Here is a 16,509-nt window from a genome sequence, read left to right as displayed (position 1 = left end):
GCTTTATTTCCTTCACTGGAATTTGATTGGGAAATAGATTGTCTATAAAATCTAATTGAACCCTACCAAGAGTCATTAATATTTTGTTTTAACAAACTGAAGTATTTTTTATTTTGTAATAAGTACATAAGTACTATTTTGAAATTAGTTTATAAGCACTATGTTCTTTCCCCCAGCATGGACTAAACTTAATTTTGGTTTGTGATTTTCTTTTTAGGATTTCAAGTAGAATAAGCATTGAATTTAGTTTTAAAACATGAACCAACGTATGTACCTTTTTTAAAAAATCATTAAAAAATAATTGTTGCGCACAAAATAGTTTGTTTTCTCTCAAAAATGTTGGACTATTAATTATTTTCAACTCTCAATAATTTAGATATTGTATAATTTAATTTTAACCAAATATTTTTGTTTTGTTTATGTTTGCAAAATTAACAAATGTCAATTCAATGCTGTCTTTTTGACAGAAAATGTAGGAGATATTGTAATAGAAGGATAATTAGTAAAAGAAGTGTTGTTTACACGCAAACTAACTCGCTGTTAAAATTTAACTCAACGGAGCTCCATGCCACACAGCCTGGTCCATAAAAACTTATTTGAGGGAAGAAAACATCCCTATGTTGGACTGGCCAGGAAACAGCCCTGATATGAACAAAATTGAAAACGTGTGGGAACTGATGAAGAGGGAAGTAGCTTAAGATGCTGTCAAAAACAGTCAAATCAGGCATTGACAGTATGCCGAGCAGAATTGAGCCTCTTATTAAAGTAAAATGAGGTTCAACAAAATATTGAAAAAATTACAAATATAACAACAAAAAAAACTGAAAATATTAATTTAAAAAAAATTCTTTAATTCTGTTGCTTTATTTCTAGGAAGTAGTTTATATTCTGCATACAAAATAATTTAAATGCATTACAATATTCAAATAACCGATTAAAATAGCTTGAAATTAAGATTTTGCATATAATCTAAAGTGCGTCTAAGGCTAGGCGAGCACATGCAACTTTTAGTTTCGAAACTGTTTGGTTTCTAAGCTGAGCACTATCGACTTATATGAGAGTCCGCGCACTTGCAGAAACCATTCTGTCGCCCATTTAAGCAACTTTTTAGGCGCCTAGTCTTATAACATGGCCAAGGTCTGTATATGCCTAAATTACAAAAGAAAAATAGCAGTTTCAATATGTACACTGAGAAAAGCCTCTGAATACAGAACAATTTCAGTTATCTTCGGGGGTAAGCATATCCACAGTATGCATTATTTTGTCAGGAAGTTTGACTTGTTTAGAAATAACAGACACTTGCTACTCTTATGCAAACAATGTACAGAATTCAATCTGAATATGCGGTAAAATGACCCTACAAACCTTAGGAAGTGTATACCATTACAAAAGAAAAATAGCAGTTTTAATATGTACACTGAGAAAAACCTCTGCATACAGAACAATTACAGTTTTCTTCGGGGGTAAGCATATCCACAGTATGCATTATTTTGTCAGGAAGTTTGACTTGTTTAGAAATAACAGACACCTGCTCCTCTTATGCAAAAAATTTACAGAATTCAATCTGAATATGCGGCAAAATGACCCTATACCCAATTTTAATGTTAAAAAAAATAATAAAGAAATATTTTTGTTATACAACACAATTTTAAGATTTTATTTTTGTTTTTAAATATTCTTATTAAGCACTTTTTTTTGGCTTCTACAAATTCCATGGACAGAGCTTCAACATAATTTTCGTTTTTGGTTGGATGAAAACATATCTATTGATATGTCAGAAGTTAAAAATAAAGATAAACATATAATACAGAAAACGAAAATAAAACCGAATATTAAATTTTTAATTTTATATTTTTTATTATTTTGTTTTATTTTGAAAAACACTAATTTTCACAACTTTTTGTTTGTTTTATATATCGCGACGCGTTTAGGATCTTTGTCATCCATCATCGGGCATGTAATTGACTCTTAACTAAATTGAAAAAAAAACAACCTATAATTAACTAAACATATACATATTGTACATTGTAATACTACATTGTATTTTTTTTAATTCGAAACTTTATCTGAGTTACGGCTGTCCTCCACAGCGAAAAAAGATTTTTTTAATTCAAACCTTTGGAGTTGTGGACAAAAATTCAACATAAATTAAGGTACATCATTTTTTTCAGCCATCAGTTGTTTTGCTTACATTTATTTGAGCGCTGAACGTTCCAAAAGGTTTGTTTGTTTATTTCATCTTTGAATAGCTACTAGTTTTCGACATGTTTTAGATAAACCTTGTTGTTTACGAATACTTGTGCCTTTACAACTAATGTATGGTGTGTGGAGACACTGAGTTGGCTCGGTTTGGCTCGTCAAAAATTAAAGAACTCGAGCCAACGAGCTCTGCCGTGTGTGGAGAATCCACTAGCCAAGTATTTCTGTCTGTTTACTTAATCTAATCTCCGTACCTAAAAACTATTTAACTATCTCAGCCTATCTCATACAAAAATTCAAGGAAACAAATCCCTTAATATCTCTTTTCCTTTTAAGCCATTTTTTTCATAAGTTTCTTAATTTTTAGATATATTTCCGAACAAATGTCCACCTTTACATCAATTACTTATACAATGGAATAACTGCTTAGATTCAAAGATTAGTTGCCCCGCAATGTATGTAACAAAAAATCAAATTTCAAAAGCGTGAACGCAATCGTCGACCCTAGTCGCACGCAATTTGTTTGTGTTTTGTTGAATATAACATTTCACTTACAACTTATACATATGCCATTTCAAAGTTTATTTCCATGTTAATCACATCAATGGTAACATATGCAATGCACATCCTTAAATTTCATCAAAAAGTACGAATCTAAATAAAAAATAAACTTTGAAAAGTGAAATATCTTAATAAAAGTATTCTTTTTAAAATAGTAGATCATTGACCTGCTTGATTTGGACTGCTTAAAGCCAACTTACGGTTGATTAGCCTTATTTTGTCAAACTTTCTAAAAAATATGTCCTCAGTTTCTTTGATAAATAAAAGAAGAAATAGATTTTAAAATTAATTAAATTATAATTTAGAATTCGACAAGTAGTCAATATTTAGCATGTCAATGCCGCAGATTCTTTAGGTAACAACATTGGCATTACATCATACCCCTTGGATTTTATATTTGTTTATACTTCAGACTTTCAGAAAGTAGAGTAGTAGAAAGTAATCTTATTGCAAGCTTCAAACTACGACCACAGGCTTATAGTATGTGTTAGTTGTTAGTAAGTACAGCCCTATCAGGAGTTTCGCCCGAATGTCATTTCAGTCGAAAAAAAAATTCTGTTTTTCTTTTCCCTTACTTTGAGTTTCACCCAAAAAAAAAAATGATTGTCGAAAAATTTCCTTTATCAGGAGCATTCAATTTGGTCGAAATATCACACACTTGACAGCTAAAATGTTCACCTAAATTTTGGCAGCGAAGAGGAAAGGAACAACGTTAAAATGAAAGTAAGTAAAGCAAACGAGAAAGGAGTAAAGCAAATGAGAACACAGAAACATACCAATCGGAAGCATTTTACACATCCGATAAAAATGTATCAATCGAAATACAAAAAGTCGGAAATCTCAAATTATCGACAATAGTGCCTCCGCTCTGAGTACAACATTTCAAAAAGGCCAGAAAAAGAGGATTGACAAAATTAACGCGCAGCAAGTTCTTATGGATGAACTAGAAGCCAAAAAGCACTTTGTGTGAATGTAAATGAAGCTATTGTAGTGATGAAAGAGCATAACAATCAAAAGGACACAAATATGAAGAAGTTTACCGATCACTAGATAGTATTCATTATCAACAAAAAGAGGAGACAACAAAACTGAAGCGGCACAATCATGGAATGGAGAAGTTAAGAAAAGAAGAAATTGAATTTAAAATTTAAAAAAAAATTAAAAATAATCGAGCTGAAAGCACTGAAAATCAAACTTATGGAAAGAAAAGAAAATATGTGAATTGCTTTGTTTCCATAACAGAGATGGGAAATTTATTGAGACCTCAGTGCTTTGAACATATCTCTTTTTTCAACTGTGAGTTTTAAAATTAAATTTTATTCGTGCGAAACTCCTGAGAAAATATTTTGGTTGAAAAACTTTTGGGGTGAAACTCCTGATAAGGCAGAATAATACAATTAGAGCCTAACACACGCACAAAATACAAAACATAATTACCATTTAAAATTAATAAATATAGAACAACAAAAGATAAAATAAAGACGTTATGATAGTGGAGCACTGGTTCTAAACAATGATTTTAATCCCACCTTATTTAAATTTAAATCTATCGATGAACAGTTTAATGTCCGATTTCATAAACAAACACTAAAAGCACTTTTATCTAAAAGCTTTTTAAATTTTATCAGGCCTTTAAATTTGTTCAGTTTCACCAAGCTAAAAATGGGAAATTTCAGGGATATTTTTGTTAAAATAGAGTTCTCCTCACAACCCTGTAAAAAGAAAACCTCTTTTTTCTTTCTATTAACCGAATTGTGTGAGAAAAAATGAGAAAGAATTATATGTTGAAATAAATGACATCAAAATACAACAGAGTAAACTAATCAAAAACAAACGTTTGAGTAATCGTGTGGCTTGGACGGTGGCGTATAATATGATTTTCTTCTTCGTCATATGAAGATGACGAATCTAATATTCGAATTGAAAATTAAAATCTTAAAAATAATATTATAAATAGTAATGCAATGTTGAATTGGTTAACCTATTCATTCCGTATCTAAAAATATTGAGAATAAACATTTTACGGAGTAAAACATCAGCTGTCAACCTGTCATTTTTATTTTTAATCACATTTTTAAAATTTAATGAGACAAAAACGAGCATTTAGTTTTAAAAGGGGTTTAAAAGCTTATTTACTTTAAAAACGCTTGGTGAAACCAAAATATCCCATTTTACAGTTTAAAATCTTGTTAAATGTTTAAAAGTTGTTTATGAAATTGGGCATAAGTTATATAAAATGCTGACGACTACATTTTATTTATATCCTAATCTAATAAAAAATTCTTACTTAACTATGTTCGAGCGACATTATTATAATTGAATGTTTTTTATAAAAATGTATTCAACAAAAAAAAACTCAAGATGCCATGCCGCCCCTTATAAAATAAAAACCTACGATGATAGTTCTATATGTCGACACCAGAGAGCTATTTTCGATTCGAACAGTCCCATATAAGAAATTTCCCGTTGTGAAAGTTTTTTTTCTGATTTATGTACTGTCAAAAATATTGGGAAATTTCGGACGTCAGAGAAATATACCGCGAATGGTTGTTCTTTTTAAGACGGTGCGGTGTACCGGTTGTGGAGTGTGGACTTGTGGTTGTGGAGTGCAAAAATTCCCATTGGTTAAGTTCTATAGTTAATAGTTTTGTTTTTCACTCACTATTGTCTTATGTTACTAATATTAAAATATTTTTAGTTTAAATAAATTAAAATGTCTGATTCGGAAGAAGATTGGTTCGACAAAGATGAGGACGAAATCGTCAAAAGCATCAAAAAGCAGGATGACGGAAAACCACCAGTGGAGTACATCGAATGTGCCACAAACTACGAGCCTATGTGTAAAAAAATATTGAATAAATTAACAAACCAACACCTCATCAAAATCTAAACTTATTTCTTTTTTATTTATTCTTCCACAAAACCCACATAGATGATTTTTCCAGCTCTAATGTCAAATCGCTATCGTTCAAAAAACTAAACCTCATGGCCACTATGGAACCTCTGGACGCATTCCTCGAAGTTGGCACGAGTGAATTTCTGCGAAGTTTCAACGTCAACACCAAGCTCGATTCGATAATGCTTATTTTGAAGATCTTTGGGAATCTTTCGCGTCTGCATCTTCAGTTGCCGGACTTTGTTTCGGATTGCATGCATGTTTTTGTTGAAGATGAGTGTCTCAATCGCAACATAACCAACTTGGCGAAAAAGCTTTTCGGCCCGTCTCACTCTAAGTTTTGGGTAGAGAGCAACATTGACGTCAACGATTTGATTAAAGATTTAATTTCGATTTTTGAGAGATCTTTTGAGTTCGGTCTGCAAAATGATAAACTCAAAAAACTCATTGACCAGATACTGGCTACCTTGGCTTCTGCTAAACAAGTTGAAAATATTGTAGAATTCAAGGATAAGCTTCTAGACTTGGAAAAGCAGTTTAAACAACCCGTTGCGATGAGAAGAACCGAAGAATCGGAGGTGGGTGCATAGTTATGGTTTTTTTTTGTTATGAACTTTTAAAAAAGTTTTTCATTACAGATATTCCCCACTTTGGACGATTTACACACCGATAAAGTTGCTGTTTTAAAACCAAACATTGTCAATGGTAAGTTAGTTAAATGCATTTTAAAGTAAAAAAAAAACAATACAGTTTTCAAGGCTCACAGTTAACTTTCGTAATACTTTTATCATCTTCGTAGTTTGTCTCAAACCTGTGATTAGAGATTTAAGTAAATTTGCAGGGTCAAACGTCTATCAAAATGATTAGCATATTATAGGTTAGTAGGTAGATATGACAATTACAAACAGACCTTGCAACGCACCTTAATTAGCGCTGAAAAGCTTCGTTTTGATACCATAAATTTGTTAGAACTGTTGTTGAGAAAAGGTAATTTATAATGTATCTATATATGGACATTTGAGCGTCAGGTGTTTGATTTTCATTTCGGGGAATTCATCAAGATCGTTAACGAATGTTCTTCTTTAAGTTTACATTCTAGAATTAGTCAAGGCAGTACATTTACAGAGAAGGCGAATCATAGTTTCTTTTTCATGTTGGTATCGGCAATTGCAACAATGGGTATTATAGGGGTTATCCACCTTTGCTGCAAGCCCTCCTATCGGCCAGTGCCTGGTATATGTTGCTTTATTGACAAGGCTATATCATGTCTGCATAAAAGATCGATAGAAAGGTTTTATTCCTAGATATATTACAGCCCCTTTCACTGCTAAATTCTGTCAGAAAAATTGAGGAGATTTTGCCTTTCAAAGCGACAAGAGGAATATTACCTCTTTCCGCAAGTTTGTATAAAGTTTTGGGTTTAATTCAAAATGTGACATGCATAAGTCGTTTGCCGGTCTCATTTTGCTTGTAAATCGCTTCAATATGTCAAGCAATTTAGAGAGAGGTGCTTTTCTCTTGCTTTTTAAATGAGTACCATGATATCGGTTGAGTTAGTACTCCGAATTGAACTAATTGTTATATGCCATGTTGTAGTTAAGTTGCGCAAAAATAAACCTATACACGAGCTTCTGACTTTCTTAACATACTTACTTTACTTGAGTTGGTGCTCCTGGGCCTCAAGTAATAACTTTCTCTAGCTTACACGGTCTCTAGCTTCTTGCCTCCAGTTTCAAATGACGTGCGTCGGCCTCAACTTGATCACTCCACTGGAGATTTGGCCTGCCTCTGCTTCTTGTTCCCTCAAGCTTGGCGTTGAATACCTTACGGGCGGGAGCTTCGATGTTCATTCACTCGACATGCCCTAGCCATCTTAAGCGTAGTTTTTTTTATCAGTGGCAAGTCGCTGTACAGCTCGTATAACTCCTGATTAAATCTTCTCCGCCAGATGTCAATTTGCCTGTCGACACAAACCGGACCATAGATCGTACGCAGAACCTTCCTCTGGAAGATACCAAAAGATCCTTCATCCGTCTGAGAGAGGGTCCATGTTTCTGCACGATACCGCGATACTGGGATGATTAATGTTCTGTACAGTGTCTCTTTGGTACTTCGCGATATTGCTTTATTCCTCAATTGCTTGCTTTGGCCAAAGAAACAACGAATAGTAAGGGTAATTCTACGTTTGATCTCCACGCTGATGTTATTTGAAGAATGAACAGCAGTGCCCAGATAAACAAATTCGTATACCACCTCGAAGTTGTACCTGTCAATTGTCACATTTTGACCAAGTCTACGGTTCGAATCGACTCTATTTGACGACAGTAAATACTTCGTTTTGCCCTCGTTAATGGGGTGGCGCAACAGTCCGTTGTGAACCAGGGCCTAGTGACTTACAACTCTCAACCATTCCTGTGTGCGAGTACTGTTGTCAGAAATGGAAGGGACCTACAATTTTAGGCCGAATCCGAACGGCTAATTTGAGAAAGCACTTTTTCATGACAAGAATTACTCTTGAAGAAATTGTCAATTCCTCGCAAGAGGCAGTACCCGCGAAAATTTTTTTTTTTTTTTTTTTTTTAAATTAAGGTGGCACAGGCAGGGATTGAACCCAAGCCCCTTGCATGACAGTCCAACGCACTAACCATCATGCCACGGGTACTACTTAATGTCAAGACAAATTTTCTTCGCCTCAGATTCGATATTAGAGAAGGCATCCGTCACTGCTCGTTTGGTTCTTCCCATAATGTCGATGTCATCTTCATATCCAAGATATTGTGTGGATTCTTAACATAGGTAGATAGAAATGGCGATCTCAAGGCAACCTAGCCTGAAATCCAATTAGCGCTGTAGTGCACCGTTTTGATACCGAAAACTCGTTTGACCTGTGATTGAAAGGGACAGATTTATAGAGAAGCTTCATAGCGATTATGTTAAAGCCATTTTGTGGCATTGAGAAGAAAGATTAGGTCTCTAATCTTTGTCTCAGATAGCTCATCGAGTTCTTAAAAGAATGCTTTTCCAAAGCATTTCATTCTGGTGTTTGCCAAAGCAGGACATTTGCAGAGGAAATGGATTATCGTTTCACTTTCTCTTTGGTCACTCAAACTACGGCAAAAGGTGTTGTAAGAGATACCCAACTTCTCTGCATGAACTCCTATAGGCCAATGTCCGGTAAAAACCGCAACAATCCTGGCTATGTCTTGCCTTGGCCTGCATAGAAGATCGTTTGTACGGGTTTTGTTATAGGTGGGCCATATCTTCCTAGATATAATGCAGTTGGGTAAATTGCTCCACCTCGGTTTGATTCAGTTTGGTAGATAGAAAAGATTTTACCCTTCATAGCACCAAGAGGAATGTTCACCATTTCCGCAAGTGTGCTATGAAGGGCCGATCCTTGCCTGGCTAGCTCGTCAGCCCGTTCATTTCCCACGATACCACTATGGCCCGGAACCTAGATCAGGGAGACACCGAGGTTAATATTCAGGCTCGGAAGCTCATCGCGACATTGCTGGACCAATTTAGATGAGGATGTGGCCGAGTTAATGGCTTTGACAGCTGCCTGACTGTCTGTGAAGATAGCCGCATTTCGGTTTTGGTTTGGGCTTTGTTTAAGTATCTTACACGCCTCCCTTATTGCCAGCAGTTCAGCCTGAAAAACGCCAGCAAAGTCAGGAAGCCTAAAGAATTTGGCTACATTTAGGGACTCAGAAAAGATCCCTGAACCAACTCCGCACTCCATCTTTGAGCCGTCAGTAAATATGGTTGTGTCGAAACCCATCGACACGATGTCATCCTTCCAATCTTCTCTGGATGGGAAAATAATCTTAAAACCCTTACTTAGGCTCAAAGTATGAGTGCAGTAGTCAGAGACTACCGAGATAATATCTGAGGGAATCAATTTCGTTGTGTTGCTGTGACCATAAGGTTTTGACAACCAGCTGTTTGATTTCTTCAGCCTAATAGCGCTGCAGGAAACTATGTATTTAATAAAAAGGTCGATTGGTAGAAGATCCAAAATAACGTTAAAAATGCGTTCGAAGAACCATGAAGTTAAGGGTGCGAGCGAAATTTATTGAATTCAAATTTTATTTGCAAGTAATTAAAATCTGTATCAATTTAATTAATCCAAGTATATTTATAGTTTGTTTTTGATGATTTAAGCTTGCAACTATTTTTCAATTCCATTTTGATTAATAAATATTGAATTTAAAAAAAGAGTTATAATCGAAAAATACCTCATCCATAACAATCTTAATTGATGGAAGCATACATGTATTTGCTATCAAAAAAAATTATGCTTCAAAGGAACACCAATATTTAAAAAAAAATAATCAGAACGATTATAACGAACTTGTTGAATAAATGCATAGCAAATAAAATGCAAATTTTGAATTCTGGTGTTACACTTTTGTCCATTTCCAATTATACTTAACCAGTTGCAGCTCATATTGCGTTCGCAAATAATTTAAGTAAATAAAAACCAGCACTAATAAATCATTAAATATGTATTTGGTTAATCGTATTTCATATCCATTAACAACATTTATTTGGATTGAAATTAAAAAGCTATACAAATCTTCCAATTTGAAACCATGTCAGCACTTCAGATTCTGTTGGTTAGGATTGTTTAGTTTTTGAACGAGGCCATAAAACATTCTAAATAAAGCATTTAGATGTGCCTGCAGACTATAATGAAGCATTTTGATGGGTCGGAACACTAAATATGAGAATGTGTTTGGTTTTTGCATCATTTTACGCACACTTTCTCACATTTAGTGTGTACTTAGCTTGTAGGCAAACCGAAATGTCAGTCTGAGATTCCGATCTTGGTAATGGAGTATTTTTGCCCAAAACCGAGTTTTCAAAAAAAAAAAACCGAAATCGTTCACACTAAACATGTTTTTGTTTGACATTTCAATTTTTGAAACAACGACTGTCAATTGATTCAAAATTTGTAAGTAAAAGTAAAGTCTTAAATTATTATTTGTGAAAATAAAATGCAATCTGGCCCATTTAAATTGATTATAATTCATAAATGGAAAGTTTGATGAAATATAAAGATTTTGTTATTAGACGCACTGCAGAAATTTTATGATTATTAGATTATACGCAATATTAAAAATTAAAGCTAACTTAAATATTTAACTGGGTTTAAAATATTTTGAAATACCAATAAACATTTTAACAGTTAGGTTAAGGGCTAACGCCCAGTAAAATTGTATTTTTGGGAAACTCAACTATAAACGGACAATTAAATTTAACTCCACTGTCATTTTGACTGCACACGCAACAAATACTTTTCAGGTCACAAGAGTTGATATTTGTTATGATTGTGATATGATATTTGCAATATTTTATAAAAAAATGTGATTTTGTTCTAATAAATATCCATCATTTTATAAATGGCTGAACAACAAAATTTAAAACTTAGCAGATTGTCAATTTGGAAGATGGCAAAGAGGAGCTACTGAAATGATGGCAAGTTATTAAAAGCCTGGAAAAATATTGCTGCAACGTTTCAGGTAAGTGACTTTGAATTGACGCCGAAACAAGTAAGGGACTGATGGAGCCGCTACAAGCAGGAGGCGTGGACCATTTAAGTCAATTTAATCGATCTCAGAGAGAAACCGGTTGTGGAAAACCTCCTGAGGAACCTTATGAGATCGATTATGAAATTGCTGAAATTTTCACTCTGGATTTTGTTGAAGATACCGCAGAATTCGATTGCAATGCGATATGGCTTGATGATTATGATAACAAGTAGAATATTTTCTCGATATGATTTGCAATTCTTTTTATAATATTTTGTTTGTATTGCAAAGAAAACATACCAGCCCTATCAAATCCACCAGAATCTGAATTGTATGGATAATTTATATGCCAATGGACGAGAATTGTGCCTTTAAATGAATTTAGCTTTATTTCCTTCACTGGAATTTGATTGGGAAATAGATTGTCTATAAAATCTAATTGAACCCTACCAAGAGTCATTAATATTTTGTTTTAACAAACTGAAGTATTTTTTATTTTGTAATAAGTACATAAGTACTATTTTGAAATTAGTTTATAAGCACTATGTTCTTTCCCCCAGCATGGACTAAACTTAATTTTGGTTTGTGATTTTCTTTTTAGGATTTCAAGTAGAATAAGCATTGAATTTAGTTTTAAAACATGAACCAACGTATGTACCTTTTTTAAAAAATCATTAAAAAATAATTGTTGCGCACAAAATAGTTTGTTTTCTCTCAAAAATGTTGGACTATTAATTATTTTCAACTCTCAATAATTTAGATATTGTATAATTTAATTTTAACCAAATATTTTTGTTTTGTTTATGTTTGCAAAATTAACAAATGTCAATTCAATGCTGTCTTTTTGACAGAAAATGTAGGAGATATTGTAATAGAAGGATAATTAGTAAAAGAAGTGTTGTTTACACGCAAACTAACTCGCTGTTAAAATTTAACTCAACGGAGCTCCATGCCACACAGCCTGGTCCATAAAAACTTATTTGAGGGAAGAAAACATCCCTATGTTGGACTGGCCAGGAAACAGCCCTGATATGAACAAAATTGAAAACGTGTGGGAACTGATGAAGAGGGAAGTAGCTTAAGATGCTGTCAAAAACAGTCAAATCAGGCATTGACAGTATGCCGAGCAGAATTGAGCCTCTTATTAAAGTAAAATGAGGTTCAACAAAATATTGAAAAAATTACAAATATAACAACAAAAAAAACTGAAAATATTAATTTAAAAAAAATTCTTTAATTCTGTTGCTTTATTTCTAGGAAGTAGTTTATATTCTGCATACAAAATAATTTAAATGCATTACAATATTCAAATAACCGATTAAAATAGCTTGAAATTAAGATTTTGCATATAATCTAAAGTGCGTCTAAGGCTAGGCGAGCACATGCAACTTTTAGTTTCGAAACTGTTTGGTTTCTAAGCTGAGCACTATCGACTTATATGAGAGTCCGCGCACTTGCAGAAACCATTCTGTCGCCCATTTAAGCAACTTTTTAGGCGCCTAGTCTTATAACATGGCCAAGGTCTGTATATGCCTAAATTACAAAAGAAAAATAGCAGTTTCAATATGTACACTGAGAAAAGCCTCTGAATACAGAACAATTTCAGTTATCTTCGGGGGTAAGCATATCCACAGTATGCATTATTTTGTCAGGAAGTTTGACTTGTTTAGAAATAACAGACACTTGCTACTCTTATGCAAACAATGTACAGAATTCAATCTGAATATGCGGTAAAATGACCCTACAAACCTTAGGAAGTGTATACCATTACAAAAGAAAAATAGCAGTTTTAATATGTACACTGAGAAAAACCTCTGCATACAGAACAATTACAGTTTTCTTCGGGGGTAAGCATATCCACAGTATGCATTATTTTGTCAGGAAGTTTGACTTGTTTAGAAATAACAGACACCTGCTCCTCTTATGCAAAAAATTTACAGAATTCAATCTGAATATGCGGCAAAATGACCCTATACCCAATTTTAATGTTAAAAAAAATAATAAAGAAATATTTTTGTTATACAACACAATTTTAAGATTTTATTTTTGTTTTTAAATATTCTTATTAAGCACTTTTTTTTGGCTTCTACAAATTCCATGGACAGAGCTTCAACATAATTTTCGTTTTTGGTTGGATGAAAACATATCTATTGATATGTCAGAAGTTAAAAATAAAGATAAACATATAATACAGAAAACGAAAATAAAACCGAATATTAAATTTTTAATTTTATATTTTTTATTATTTTGTTTTATTTTGAAAAACACTAATTTTCACAACTTTTTGTTTGTTTTATATATCGCGACGCGTTTAGGATCTTTGTCATCCATCATCGGGCATGTAATTGACTCTTAACTAAATTGAAAAAAAAACAACCTATAATTAACTAAACATATACATATTGTACATTGTAATACTACATTGTATTTTTTTTAATTCGAAACTTTATCTGAGTTACGGCTGTCCTCCACAGCGAAAAAAGATTTTTTTAATTCAAACCTTTGGAGTTGTGGACAAAAATTCAACATAAATTAAGGTACATCATTTTTTTCAGCCATCAGTTGTTTTGCTTACATTTATTTGAGCGCTGAACGTTCCAAAAGGTTTGTTTGTTTATTTCATCTTTGAATAGCTACTAGTTTTCGACATGTTTTAGATAAACCTTGTTGTTTACGAATACTTGTGCCTTTACAACTAATGTATGGTGTGTGGAGACACTGAGTTGGCTCGGTTTGGCTCGTCAAAAATTAAAGAACTCGAGCCAACGAGCTCTGCCGTGTGTGGAGAATCCACTAGCCAAGTATTTCTGTCTGTTTACTTAATCTAATCTCCGTACCTAAAAACTATTTAACTATCTCAGCCTATCTCATACAAAAATTCAAGGAAACAAATCCCTTAATATCTCTTTTCCTTTTAAGCCATTTTTTTCATAAGTTTCTTAATTTTTAGATATATTTCCGAACAAATGTCCACCTTTACATCAATTACTTATACAATGGAATAACTGCTTAGATTCAAAGATTAGTTGCCCCGCAATGTATGTAACAAAAAATCAAATTTCAAAAGCGTGAACGCAATCGTCGACCCTAGTCGCACGCAATTTGTTTGTGTTTTGTTGAATATAACATTTCACTTACAACTTATACATATGCCATTTCAAAGTTTATTTCCATGTTAATCACATCAATGGTAACATATGCAATGCACATCCTTAAATTTCATCAAAAAGTACGAATCTAAATAAAAAATAAACTTTGAAAAGTGAAATATCTTAATAAAAGTATTCTTTTTAAAATAGTAGATCATTGACCTGCTTGATTTGGACTGCTTAAAGCCAACTTACGGTTGATTAGCCTTATTTTGTCAAACTTTCTAAAAAATATGTCCTCAGTTTCTTTGATAAATAAAAGAAGAAATAGATTTTAAAATTAATTAAATTATAATTTAGAATTCGACAAGTAGTCAATATTTAGCATGTCAATGCCGCAGATTCTTTAGGTAACAACATTGGCATTACATCATACCCCTTGGATTTTATATTTGTTTATACTTCAGACTTTCAGAAAGTAGAGTAGTAGAAAGTAATCTTATTGCAAGCTTCAAACTACGACCACAGGCTTATAGTATGTGTTAGTTGTTAGTAAGTACAGCCCTATCAGGAGTTTCGCCCGAATGTCATTTCAGTCGAAAAAAAAATTCTGTTTTTCTTTTCCCTTACTTTGAGTTTCACCCAAAAAAAAAAATGATTGTCGAAAAATTTCCTTTATCAGGAGCATTCAATTTGGTCGAAATATCACACACTTGACAGCTAAAATGTTCACCTAAATTTTGGCAGCGAAGAGGAAAGGAACAACGTTAAAATGAAAGTAAGTAAAGCAAACGAGAAAGGAGTAAAGCAAATGAGAACACAGAAACATACCAATCGGAAGCATTTTACACATCCGATAAAAATGTATCAATCGAAATACAAAAAGTCGGAAATCTCAAATTATCGACAATAGTGCCTCCGCTCTGAGTACAACATTTCAAAAAGGCCAGAAAAAGAGGATTGACAAAATTAACGCGCAGCAAGTTCTTATGGATGAACTAGAAGCCAAAAAGCACTTTGTGTGAATGTAAATGAAGCTATTGTAGTGATGAAAGAGCATAACAATCAAAAGGACACAAATATGAAGAAGTTTACCGATCACTAGATAGTATTCATTATCAACAAAAAGAGGAGACAACAAAACTGAAGCGGCACAATCATGGAATGGAGAAGTTAAGAAAAGAAGAAATTGAATTTAAAATTTAAAAAAAAATTAAAAATAATCGAGCTGAAAGCACTGAAAATCAAACTTATGGAAAGAAAAGAAAATATGTGAATTGCTTTGTTTCCATAACAGAGATGGGAAATTTATTGAGACCTCAGTGCTTTGAACATATCTCTTTTTTCAACTGTGAGTTTTAAAATTAAATTTTATTCGTGCGAAACTCCTGAGAAAATATTTTGGTTGAAAAACTTTTGGGGTGAAACTCCTGATAAGGCAGAATAATACAATTAGAGCCTAACACACGCACAAAATACAAAACATAATTACCATTTAAAATTAATAAATATAGAACAACAAAAGATAAAATAAAGACGTTATGATAGTGGAGCACTGGTTCTAAACAATGATTTTAATCCCACCTTATTTAAATTTAAATCTATCGATGAACAGTTTAATGTCCGATTTCATAAACAAACACTAAAAGCACTTTTATCTAAAAGCTTTTTAAATTTTATCAGGCCTTTAAATTTGTTCAGTTTCACCAAGCTAAAAATGGGAAATTTCAGGGATATTTTTGTTAAAATAGAGTTCTCCTCACAACCCTGTAAAAAGAAAACCTCTTTTTTCTTTCTATTAACCGAATTGTGTGAGAAAAAATGAGAAAGAATTATATGTTGAAATAAATGACATCAAAATACAACAGAGTAAACTAATCAAAAACAAACGTTTGAGTAATCGTGTGGCTTGGACGGTGGCGTATAATATGATTTTCTTCTTCGTCATATGAAGATGACGAATCTAATATTCGAATTGAAAATTAAAATCTTAAAAATAATATTATAAATAGTAATGCAATGTTGAATTGGTTAACCTATTCATTCCGTATCTAAAAATATTGAGAATAAACATTTTACGGAGTAAAACATCAGCTGTCAACCTGTCATTTTTATTTTTAATCACATTTTTAAAATTTAATGAGACAAAAACGAGCATTTAGTTTTAAAAGGGGTTTAAAAGCTTATTTACTTTAAAAACGCTTGGTGAAACCAAAATATCCCATTTTAC

At 32.8% G+C, this 16,509-nt stretch overlaps 1 protein-coding gene across 2 annotated transcripts; it reads left to right on the top strand.

The window, feature by feature from the left end:
- The first annotated feature begins 5,270 nt into the window (after positions 1-5,270).
- Positions 5,271-6,405, top strand: LOC129939782 (uncharacterized). Of its 2 annotated transcripts, none has more exons than XM_056047923.1 (4): positions 5,271-5,397; positions 5,459-5,600; positions 5,693-6,234; positions 6,295-6,405. In XM_056047923.1, exons 2-4 carry the CDS (start codon positions 5,474-5,476, stop codon positions 6,388-6,390), a joined length of 765 nt encoding a protein of 254 aa, XP_055903898.1. In that variant the 5' UTR covers positions 5,271-5,397; positions 5,459-5,473; the 3' UTR covers positions 6,391-6,405. The 2 variants fall into 2 exon arrangements, with proteins under 2 accessions (XP_055903898.1, XP_055903899.1); XM_056047924.1 differs by having other exon boundaries at positions 5,290-5,384.
- The last annotated feature ends 10,104 nt before the right edge of the window (positions 6,406-16,509 follow it).

This window comes from Eupeodes corollae, chromosome 1, assembly GCF_945859685.1.
Source record: "Eupeodes corollae chromosome 1, idEupCoro1.1, whole genome shotgun sequence".
In the NCBI taxonomy this organism is placed as follows: Eukaryota; Metazoa; Arthropoda; class Insecta; order Diptera; family Syrphidae; genus Eupeodes; species Eupeodes corollae.
Note: the sequence above shows the minus strand (reverse complement) of the source record. Positions and strands in the feature narration are given on the sequence as shown.

What these genes read in the sequence shown, in the direction of transcription:
- LOC129939782 (XM_056047923.1), top strand. Translation starts at nt 5,474, where the DNA reads ATGTCTGATTCGGAAGAAGATTGGTTCGACAAAGATGAGGACGAAATC. An exon ending in CACAAACTACGAGCCTATGT is followed by an intron (nt 5,601 to 5,692) that starts GTAAAAAAATAT and finishes AAACCCACATAG; the next exon opens with ATGATTTTTCCAGCTCTAAT. An exon ending in GAAGAACCGAAGAATCGGAG is followed by an intron (nt 6,235 to 6,294) that starts GTGGGTGCATAG and finishes TTTTCATTACAG; the next exon opens with ATATTCCCCACTTTGGACGA.